We start from the raw sequence: 12,438 nt of genomic DNA, 5'->3' as shown, positions 1-12,438 counted from the left end.
GAAAAATGCCTCATATCAATGAAATGTATCCATTTCAACTTAGTAGAAACTTCCATTAGCAACTTCCACCAAAAATATTTTCTACAAATCCTCTTGCCAAGTTCTGCTAACCATTTTTACAACAGATGTATAAGGTTGTTCATTTTTTAGATTTCTAAAAACTGCACCTCTTTAGAGCTAACTCAATTAGAAATTTAGAATAGAAAAATAACAGAAATTTTTAAAATTCCTCTTTTAGTGTCATAATCTTAAAACCCATCCCCATTAGAAGAAATCATTAAAACAAGCTTTCTAAGAATAAACATGTATATAACATTTTATAGCATTATACCTACTATTATAAATATCATAACCAAACAAATCCACAGATACATATATAAAGAGCGAACACACATATGCATAAACATACCTTTGCTCCTGTATCAAATTTTCCTGCTACGGTAGGAGTACAGGAGATATTGAGAACAGTTAGCCCCCCCAATGGAATGATTCCTTGTGATGGAACGTCAATCACAGACAAAAGACTCTGGTCACAAACCTATAATCAAAAATTTGCAGAAATGCCACATTATCCTTTAAAGTTATTGTTCCAAAGCTTTCATAGGAAAACTTCCAGACCACTACATAGAGAGAGGACCTATAGGCACATAGCATGAGATGATTTTGAAATAGATTTTCAAACACCAGACAAACAATTTGAACTTCAACAAGGATTTGCACCCCTAACCCAGCAAACAGAACTTTTGGCAATGGCATCTTCCAATTCAAACAGGATGATGAAGCTTCTTATCTGAAGTGTTTTCAAGACTTTGCAAAACTTACAAGGAAAGGATGAGATGTATCTCTTGGAGAGATGCCAAAATTCTAGATACTATTTTGATAGCCTGTCTTTTCCCTGATCCTAAAAAACTGAAAGCAAAGCTAGTGGGGAGGCAAGATGATAAAGCAACCTACTCTTCTTTATTATTTCCTTTATAGCCTAATGTCTAAGATATCATTTTGACCTTCAAAAAAGTAACTTACCAAAAGAGTTAAGGTGTGGTTTGTCAGAGGCCAATTTAGGCTTATCTATCATGCCTTAAGTCAGAATAATTTGAAGGGAAATTGGTTAACATATTTTAGGGGATGAGGGAACAAACAGACTTCAGAACTAATTCTGAAGCAACAGAGTAGAAAAGGGTATCCTCCTTTGCTTGTTTGGGCAGCAGACATGTAAATACAAGCTTGAAAGAAAGATCTCAAATGCTAACCTCTACTGTCACTATTAGGAGATCTTAATGTTTCTCAGTTAAAAAAAAAACAACAACCTCTATCACCAATTTAAACACCACCCGCCCCACAATTTAAATCAGGAGTAACAACTATAAATAGAATATCTTTAGAATGGCCTTGATCTAGGTCCCAGTTGCTACCATAACAGTCTCGATGACAGAGTGAAAATGAGGAAAAAAAGGAAAAGCATGTAATTAAATACTGAATGTAACATAAACAATGTATATTTTTTAAATGTTAGTTTTTTTGAAATCATCTTTTTTTTCCCAATAAAACAAAATAACAGAAAGAAAGAAACAGAGGGGTAAGAGGAGAGGGAAGGCAGAGATTAAGGAAGGAAGGGAGAGATAGAGATAAATTTTATGGGAAATTAAAAGGATAAAGTAGATGAAATGTATTCAGATAAATCTGCTATGAAATACCTAAATATTAGCATTAGTCAATCTATAAAGACTAAAGTATTAACGGCATAGAACTCATGGCAATAAATAGTTCAAATTATAATGTGATCTGATCCAAGTAAGATTTCCAGATTCTACATTACCTTGAAATAAGCATGGTTTTGTCCTACATTGTGAAGAATGGCTTTCCTCCAAGTTGTTAAACCTTGAGGGCTATCACTGAAGAGTATCCTTGGCTCTAAAAGAACGACCTTGGTGTGACCAAGCTAATAAGAGGAAGAAAGGGAACATGAAATTGAAATAACAGTAAACATTTTTTTATCTCCCACCAGACAACTCAAACTTTGTCAGCTTCATAGAAATTTCTAAAATACGAAGCGTTATCAGATTTTATGGTGTGCTTAAGAGAAAGGAAAAGAGTGGAATATTTACAATGTACTCCTAAACTGAGGAAGGCAGAGAGAGTAAGATAACTCTAAGGAGGAAGTAAATCCATGACTGAGAATCATGTAGATTAGTCACTGAAGGGGATATTAGAGATCATCTGCCCCACTACGTACAAGGTGTTACCATGTGCTACACAAAAGGAAAAAGTTCAAGGGTCATGTAAGTATGGGAAATAACATGCCAAAAGAGATTATCCAGGCATGTTTCTACTAGAAGTCTTCTCATAGGGCTTAATATGCTGATAATGTACACTTTGCTTATCTGAGAATGGGGAGGTAGTACACTGTGATTCACAGAATTACTTAGGCACAGGACTCCCTCGCCCCGTCCTATACAAACCACTTCACAGAACTACGGCAACATAAAACACTTTTTGGAAATGTTGATATTATCCACCTCTCCCATTTTACAGGAAAGCAAACAGTAACCAAGGTGAACTAGAACCCAAGATTTCTAATTCCTCATTCAGTGCTCTTTACAATAGACCCTACTATAAATAATACATATTACTTCTTATTGTCTTAGGAGATTTTAATACATTCGTATAATTAGTTGAAGAACATGATTCGGATAACTGGAAAAATAAACTTTCAAACAAAGCTAACAAAAGATAAAATGGTCAATTAAGTCCTTCATAATTAATGAAAAACCTTAAATGAACATTTTATTTAATTGTTTCACATTCCTCCTTCTTTACTTTCGTAAGAGTAACACTTCACTTACTCTTAAGTAAGTTCACTTAACCTCAAGGGCTTGAAAAATTGGCCAGAAATAATCTAGTTCAGTGTACTGATATCTCAGAGTTTAATTCTTAACCAATCCTAGTGTAGGGAAAGCGGAAATCAAATTTTATGAGAGGGTAACGGCAAAGGCTGTGGAGGCAGATCACTTTGGATGTAAATTCCAATAGGGCATTTACTGCACGTGTGAACTTGTACTAGATAATTAGCCATTCTAATGCTCCATTTCCTCACCCATCAATTGAGTTATTAATACATTCCTTATAGAGTTGTTGTAAGGATTAAATGAGATAATACAAGAACGCCATTTTGCATCGTACCTGAGACACAATAATAAATGATACCTTATGGTTATCAGGGGATAAGGGGGGGGAGGGATAAATTGGGAGATTGGGACTGACATATACACACTACTATATATAAAACAGATAACTAATAAGAACCTGCTGCATAGTGCAGGGAACTCTACTCAATACTCCGTAATGGCCTATATGGAAAAAGAATCTTAAAAAAAAAAGACTGGATACATGTATACGTATAACTGATTCACTTTGCTGTACACCTGAAACTAATACAACATTGTAAATCAACTATACTCCAATAAATTTTTTTTAAAAATGATACTTATTATTAATGCTAAGTCTACATTACTAAATTGCTCATCTTTTATCTGTTAGAAAAAATACACATGGGGTGAGTATATGAGCAAATTTATATTAGTAAACTTGTCAAACACAGTTATGTAAATAACAGTTAAAGAACTGTATACATATGTTCACCAAAAGACAGAAGAATGTTAACAGAAACACTATTAGCCAAAAATCTGAAACAATCCAAACCCTCATCAGCTGTGTGATGGAAAACTGACTGTACAGTCTAACCAAATGGAATGCTATTCAGGAGTGAGAATGAATAATCTGTCACCACATGTATCAGCATAGATGCATCCCATAAACCTAATGATGTACAAAAGAAGCCAGGCATAGAAGAGAACATATGGTGTGATGACATTTATATAAAGTTTAAAACCAAAGTTAATCTATGCTCTTAGAAGTAAGGATTGTGATGATCCTGGGAGGGACACACAGTGCCTAGAAGTGTGGACTAGGGGGGTTCTTTTGTGATGCTAGTCATGTTCTGTTTCTTGATCAGGTTGATCTGGGTGTGAGTTACAAGGGTGTTACTAGTTTGTAAAAAATAATTGAGTGATACATACTTTATAATATGTGCACCTTTCTGTAGTATACTACTTCAATACAAAGTTTTAAAAAGAATTAATAAGTGATTTAAACATAGTGAAAGCAGCAGCTTATTTCAAGCCTGGGGCAAAGGAAAGACCCTACTGATTTCTGACTGCCACTTGCCATCATAAAAGTGGATGGATCTCTTATATCTTAAGGCTATAAGCTTCTTCATAGCTAAAATATGTAAGAACATGATCATGGCCTGGAGACAGAGATGGGATTTAGTAAAACAGCATTGGGTTGTGTTAAATTACTAAGAACATTGGGAAGGGAATTTGGTACACATGTAAAGCATATCCTTGGTAATTAACAGCCATGAAGTTAAGGTCTTCTGGGTTCTACCACAGAAAGAAAGTTAAAATTACATATTGCAGCCTTCACTTTACTTACATTTTTATTATAAGTATATTCCATATGGAATATGGAAGAATTTTCTATATTTCCTTGCTATATAAATCACATGATCCATTTCATACTGAATTATTAATTACAACTAAATACGAAAAATGCAATAATATAATTTTCTCTATTTTTCTTTGGCATTTATTAAAGAAATAATTTAATTTCAAGTGGCTCCCATGGTATTATATATTTATAGTGTCTCTAATAACAATGTAGTATTGTTGGCACAAAAGCCTTGGATTTCTGAGTTAATTCTAGATAATACAACACATTTTTTAGCAAAGTCTTCATTTATGGTAGAGAAGTGGCTCCAAGAAGATGCTAAGACAGTTTAGTTAACTAAGTATTACATGTCAAATGAGTTTTTACTAACATAGTATATATACGCAACTATATACACATATGCATACTCAACCAATTTATAGCCCTCAAAATAAAAATAATATTCAAGGGAAATCATTACATGTGCAAGACATTTCAGTGTCAGTGTGCTTCCTTCATTGATGTGAAGAATAAATTCTCCCCTTTCTGGAGAATCAAAACCCGGCTGCCATGTCACTTCACATTCCAATAGGGAGTATGGTTCAACAGTGCCTACAGAGAATTTAGAGAGAACAAGAAATTTACCGCATTTTAACTATATTTATTTTTTAATATCCAAAATAAGAGATGGCATAAAAATGTAATGACATTTTATAACAAATTATTTAAATTAAACAAAATACAGGGAATACCTTATGCTCCAACTTTAATAGGCAGATCAAAATATCTGACAAAAAGTATGCCAACATATAGCAAAAAATTTAAAATTTATCAATGAAGCGACACTCTAGGATTAGAGATGACTTTACATCTAGACAGTAGAAAACCATCTACGATCCCTGATCAAATGTCCCCTCCACATTTCTCAACACTCTGAAACACACCAGACACTCATTCAGTTTTTGGAGGAAGGAATTATCATTACCAGAGGCTTTTTTTTGTTTTAATGTTCACATCCCTAGAGATATAACTTCTGATGTAGCTATTAGTAATTAACACATTTCTATAATTCAAATGTACTTAGAACCCAGGAGGGTATAAGGCACATTTGCTGTGAGCTGCTTTACCTGTTTAAATTCATCATCTCCTTTGGTCTAAGAAAATAATACTTGATGGAAAGAATGACTTAGAAGCTCTTCCATCAGGAAGAGAGGATCATCTGAGATTCAAAGGCACAGGATACTGAACAGAGAGATGCATGACCATCACAACAAACTTTGCCTTGAATCAGGTTGACTCACATGCAACGGTAGTTTTCTCAACCTTGAAAAAGGTATAGTGCCTACCTCCTAGTTTTACAGTGGCCAGGTAGGGAGATAACAACACACATAAAGGAATTAACATAGTGTGTAATGCCCAGAAAGCACCCAGTGTCAGATATTATTATTAATACTCTTGAATGCCAATACTATGGTTGGCACAATAATTTATAAAAAGAAGAGGAACTATTCATGGAAGAGCTAATAGTCTAGTTGGGATCCATCAGAATTATATTTGTCTATAAGTAACAATAAGTCCTGTTACAGTGGGTTAGGTAGATACGAGTTTATTTATGTTATGCAACCAGAAGTCCATGGGCAGGTATTCCAGGGCTGCCTTAACAGGTTGACAATGCCTTCAAGGAGCAATGCTCCTAGCTTCCCACACTGCCATTCCTTATCACGTGGCCTTCCTCAGTGTGGAAAGGTATCAAAGCACAGTAGTTAAAAAGAGCACAAATTCTCCGGTCAGACTCCCTGGTTCAAATTTCAGCTCTGACGCTTACTAGCTGAGACTTTGGACGATTTACTAAACCTATGTAACACAGATTCCTCATACATAAAGTGGGGATAACAACTGTTTCTTAGAGAATTGACATAGGGATTAAATAAGCTAATATAAGCAGAAGTACTTCAAACAGTACCTGGCATATAGAAGGGGGATGAAGCTAAAAGAAATTTCTGTCCATATCTCATTGGCAAGAAAGGCTGGGGAAAAGAGATATGTAAATAAGAACATTGCTTCCCCAAACAAAATGAGGGTCCCATAAGGAAGGGGAATGGATATCAGATATGGGCTTAGTAACATCTAACACAACAGGAGATGGACATAAACAAATAACTGTAGGTGACGTAACAAATACACAATGGGAGTGGAAAAGAGGTTGGGTGGGGAGTTCTAAATTAGTCCAAGAAAGTGGAGGAAACTTCATCATAAGGAGATGGCATTTGAGTTGTGACTGAAGAATGAGCAGGAACTCTGCAGGAGAACAAAGTCTGCGGGAAATGTCGAAGTCAAGTGATGGTACTAGAAGAGAGTGATGTGTAGAGAAGACTGTGATGGGAAGTAAATCTGACAAAGAAGAGTCAATGCTATTTATAAAGACACCTAAGCTTTCAGAGAAGAGTTGAGAGCAGCACAAGGATTATAGATCCATGTTGAGAGGGTTAGCTTGAGGTCAATATTTTCCCTTCAACCAGCATGGCTATATATTTTTATATAGGAATATTATGTATATCATGGGACAGGAGAAATAAATTGGATGGCTGAATTGAGCACGGCTGGGATTGGCAGGGAAGGTACTACAAATGGCCAAAGAGTGACAGAATTGAGAAAGACAATGAGAGTGAACCGACTGAAGACAAGTCTGAGGATTGAGTGGACTCAAGAGTTCAGTATGGTTAAAGACAACAAGGATGAACACATAACAAAACAAGCAGAAACATAAACAATATCTAATGAAAAAGTCAAATGAGAAACCAATTCTATCTTAGAAAACATCAATCCACTCTTCCATTCTCCCCTTATAATATCCACTATCCAAATACAAATCCAAAATGTATCATACCTCAGGAAGAAAGGACAATCACAACATAAAATTTAAATTATAACTCTTCACTTTAGTTTACAAAAATATAGAGAGGAATATGATTAAATGCATTATGTAGGATGTAAAACCAATTCTAGGGGCACAAAAATTTGCCACCCCAAGATGTGTCTCTTTGGCATGAGGATTAATTTAAGCTGATTATTTTTAAGAAACAGAAGACTCAGGAAGTTTTTTCTTGTTACCTCTTCCTTAATTGCCTAAAAGAATTTAGATAAAGGGCTAGTTCCCAGAATAGAGCTATCACTAGAGATACATGCAAAGAATATGGGCTGGCTGTGACAGGGGAGACTCAGCTGGGCCTAGAGATCAAGTCCACTCTGTGAACCATGACCCAGCAAACATCTGTTTACCAAACATTTGCTTTTCCATCTGCATGTGAATTCCCTTTCTCACCTCTGAAGCCCCAATCCACTACCCCCAACATCCTCTTTTGTCTTTAGCTGAGGATGACATTTAAGGTGAGGATTTGGCCACTCTGGCAAGTTATTGGGTTTTCCTGGGTCTGTCTCATGGATACATGTTATTAAACTTTTGTTTGATTTTCTCCTGTTAATCTGTCCCATGTCAGTTTAATTCTTACACCAACTAGAAGAACCTAAGGGTAGAAGAAAACTTCTTCTTTTCCAACACGATATAACAAAAGGGATGTAAGAAAAATAACTCAATAAAAAGATTTAAACAGGAGACCTTCAAGATGGCAGAGGAGTAAGACGTGGAGATCACCTTCCTCCCCACAAATACATCAGAAATACATCTACAAGTGGAACAACTCCTACAGAACACCTACTGAACGCTGGAAGAAGACTTCAGACCTCCCAAAAGTTATATATATCTTTTTCCGTTTTCTCTTTTTCGGAGTATGTATACGTATGCTTCGTTGTGCGATTCTGTCTATATAGCTTTGCTTTTACCATTTGTCCTAGGGGGCTGTCTGTCCGTATTTTGTTGTTTTATTTCTTTAGTATAGTTTTTAGAGCTTGTTATCATTGGTGGACTTTTTATTGGTTTGGTTGCTCTCTTCTTTCTTCTTCTTTTAATGACTTCTTAATTTTTAAAAATATTTTAGTTTAATAACTTTATTTTATTTTATTCTTTCTTTCTTTTCTCTCATCCCTTTCCTTCTGAGCCGTGAGGCTGACAGGGTCTTGGTGCCCCGGCCGGGTGTCAGGCCTGTGCCTCTGAGGTGGGAGAGCCAAGTTCAGGACACTCGTTCACCAAAGACCTCCCAGTTCCACATAATATCAAATGGCGAAAGCTCTCCCAGAGATCTCCAGCTCAATGCTAAGACCCAGTTCCACTCAACAAACAGCAAGCTACAGTGCTAGACACCCTATGCCAAACAACTAGCAAGACAGGAACACAAACTCTCCCAATACCAGAGAAGCTGCCTAAAATCATAATAAGGTCAAAGACACCCCAAAACACACCACCGGATGTGGTCCTGCCCACCAGAAAGACAAGATCCAGCCTCATCCACCAGAACGTAGGCACCAGTCCCCTCTAGCAGGAAGCCTACAAAACCAACTGAACCAACCTTAGCCACTGGGGGCAAACACCAAAAACAATGGGAACGACGAACCTGCAGCCTGTGAAAAGGAGAACCCAAACATAGTAAGTTAAGCAAAATGAGAAGACAGAGAAACACATAGCAGATGAAGGAGCAAGGTAAAAACCCACCAGACTAATCAAATGAAGAGAAAATAGGCAGTCTACCTGAAAAAGAATTCAGAGTAATGAGAGTAAAGATGATCCAAAATCTTGGAAATAGAATGGAGAAAATAAAGAAACGTTTAACAAGGACTTACAAGAACGAAAGAGCAAATAAACAATGATGAACAACACAATAAACGAAATTAAAAATTCTCTAGAAGGAATCAATAGCAGAATAACTGAGGCCGAAAAATGGATAAGTGACCTGGAAGATAAAATAGTGGAAATAACTACCACAGAGCAGAATAAAGAAAAAAGAATGAAAAGAATTGAGGACAGTCTCAGAGACTTCTGGGACAACATTAAACGCACCAACATTCGAATTGTAGGGGTTCCCAAAGAAGAAGAGAAAAAGAAAGGGACTGAGAAACTATTTGAAGAGATTACAGTTGAAAACTTCCCTAGTATGGGAAAGGAAATAGTCAATCAAGTCCAGGAAGCACAGAGACTCCCAAACGGGATAAATCCAAGGAGAAACACACCAAGACACATATTATTCAAACTATCAAAATTTAAATACAAAGAAAAAATACTAAAAGCAGCAAGGGAAAAACAACAAATAACATAAAAGGGAATCCCGATAAGGTTAACAGCTGATCTTTCAGCAGAAATTCTGCAAGCCAGAACGGAGTGGCAGGACATATTTAAAGTGATGAAAGGGAAAAACCTACAACCAAGATTACTCTACCCAGCAAGGATCTCATTCAGATTTGACAGAGAAATTAAAACCTTTACAGACAAGCAAAAGCTAAGAGAATTCAGCGCCACCAAACCAGCTTTAAAACAAATGCTAAAGGAACTTCTCTAGGCAAGAAACACAAGAGAAGGAAAAGACCTACAAAAACAAACCCAAAACAATTAAGAAAATGGTAATAAGAACACACATATCGATAACTACCTTAAATGTAAATGGATTAAAGGCTCCAACCAAAAGACACAGACTGGATGAATGGATACAAAAACAAGACCCATATATATGGTGTCTAAAAAAGACCCACTTCAGACCTAGGGGCACATACAGACTGAAAGTGAGGGGATGGAAAAAGATACTCCATGCAAATGGAAATCAAAAGAAAGCTGGAGTAGCAATTCTGACAAAATAGACTTTAAAATAAAGACTATTACAAGAGACAAAGAAGGACACTACATAATGATCAAGGGATCAATCCAAGAAGAAGATATAACAATTGTAAATATTTATGCACCCAACAGAGGAGAACCTCAATACATAAGGCAAGTGCTAAGAGCCACAAAAGGGGAAATCGACAGTAACACAATCATAGTAGGGGACTTTAACACCCCACTTTCACCAAAGGACAGATCATCCAAAATGAAAATAAATAAGGAAACACAAGCTCTAAACGATACATTAAACAAGATGGACTTAATTGATATTTATAGGACATTCCATCCAAAAACAACAGAATACAATTTCTTCTCAAATGCTCAAGGAACATTCTCCAGGATAGATCATATATTGGGTCACAAATGAAGCCTTGGTAAATTTAGGAAAATTGAAATCGAATCAAGTATCGTTTCTGACCACAACGCTATGAGACTAGATATCAATTACAGGAAAAAATCTGTAAAAAAATACAAACACATGGAAGCTAAACAATACACTACTAAATAACCAAGAGATTACTGAAGAAATCAAAGAGGAAATCAAAAAATACCTAGAAACAAATGACAATGAAAATACGACAACCCAAAACCTATGGGATGTAGCAAAAGCAGTTCTAAGAGGGAAGTTTATAGCAATAAAATCCTACCTCAAGAAACAAGAAACATCTCAAATAAACAACCCAACCTTACAGCTAAAGCAATTAGAGAAAGAAGAACAATAAAGCCCCAAAGTTAGCAGAAGGAAAGAAATCATAAAGATCAGATCAGAGAGAAATGAAGGAAACAATAGCAAAGATCAATAAAACTAAAAGCTGGTTCTTTGCGAAGATAAACAAAATTGATAAACCTTTAGCCAGACTTATCAAGAAAAAAAGGGAAAAGACTCAAATCAATAGAATTAGAAAAGAAAAAGGAGAAGTAACAACTGACGCTGCAGAAATACAAAGGATCATGAGAGATTACTACAAGCAACTATATGCCAATAAAATAGACAACCTGGAAGAAATGGACACATTCTTAGAAGAACACAATCTTCTGAGACTGAACCAGGAAGAAAGAAAAAATATAAACAGACCAATCAGAGGAACTCAAATTGAGACTGTGATTAAAAATCTTCTAGCAAACAAAAGCCCAGGAGCAGATTGTTTCACAGGCAAATTCTATCAAACATTTAGAGAAGAGCTAACACCTATCCTTCTCAAACTCTTCCAAAATATAGCAGAGGGAGGAACACTCCCAAACTCATTCTACGAGGCCACCATCACCCTGATACCAAAACCAAAGATGTCACAAAGAAAGAAAACTACAGGCCAACATCACTGATGAACACAGATGCAAAAATCCTCAACAAAATACTAGCAAACAGAATTCAATAGCACATTAAAAGGATCATACACCATGATCAAGTGGGGCTTATCCCAGGAATGCAAGGATTCTTCAATATACACAAATCAATGTGATAAACTATATTAACAAACTGAAGGAGAAAAACCATATGTTCATCTCAGTAGATGCAGAAAAAGCTTTCGACAAAACTCAACCCCCCTTTATGATAAAAATCCTCCAGAAAGCAGGCACAGAGGGAATTTACCTCAACATAATAAATGCCATATATGACAAACCCACAGCCAACATCATTCTCACTGGTGAAAAACTGAAACCATTTCCTCTAAATTCAGGAAGAAGACAAGGTTGCCCACTCTCACCACTATTATTCAACATAGTTTTGGAAGTTTAAGCCACAGCAATCAGAGAAGAAAAAGTAATAAAAGGAATCCAAATCAGAAAAGAAGAAGTAAAGCTGTCACTGTTTGCAGATGACATGATACTATACATAGAGAATCCTAAAGATGCTACCAGAAAACAACTAGAGCTATTCAATGAATCTGGTAAAGTAGCAGGATACAAAATTAATGCACAGAAATCTCTTGCATTCCTATACACTAATGATGAAAAATCTGAAAGAGAAATTAGGGAAACACTCCCATTTACCATTGCAACAAAAAGAATAAAATATCTAGGAATAAACCTACCTAAGGAGACAAAAGACCTGTATGCAGAAAATTATAAGACACTGATGAAAGAAATTAAAGATGATACAAACAGATGGAGAGATACACCATGTTCTTCGACTGGAAGAATCAACATTGTGAAAATGACTATACTACCCAAAGCAATCTACAGAT

The 12,438-nt window shown here is 35.9% G+C and overlaps 1 protein-coding gene across 1 annotated transcript in view; it reads right to left on the bottom strand.

Moving 5' to 3' along the window:
* CFAP47 (cilia and flagella associated protein 47) overlaps positions 1-12,438 on the bottom strand; it is a 421,910-nt gene that overhangs the window by 363,584 nt on the left and 45,888 nt on the right. The window contains 3 exon segments of the mRNA XM_082446774.1: positions 410-538; positions 1,817-1,939; positions 4,970-5,143. Of these exon segments, the coding sequence (XP_082302900.1) occupies positions 410-538; positions 1,817-1,939; positions 4,970-5,143 (426 nt within the window).

Source organism: Balaenoptera physalus, assembly GCF_965194825.1.
Source record: "Balaenoptera physalus genome assembly, chromosome: X".
Taxonomy (NCBI): Eukaryota; Metazoa; Chordata; class Mammalia; order Artiodactyla; family Balaenopteridae; genus Balaenoptera; species Balaenoptera physalus.
The sequence above is the reverse complement of the archived record's forward strand: the minus strand, read 5'-3'. Positions and strand labels throughout refer to the sequence as shown.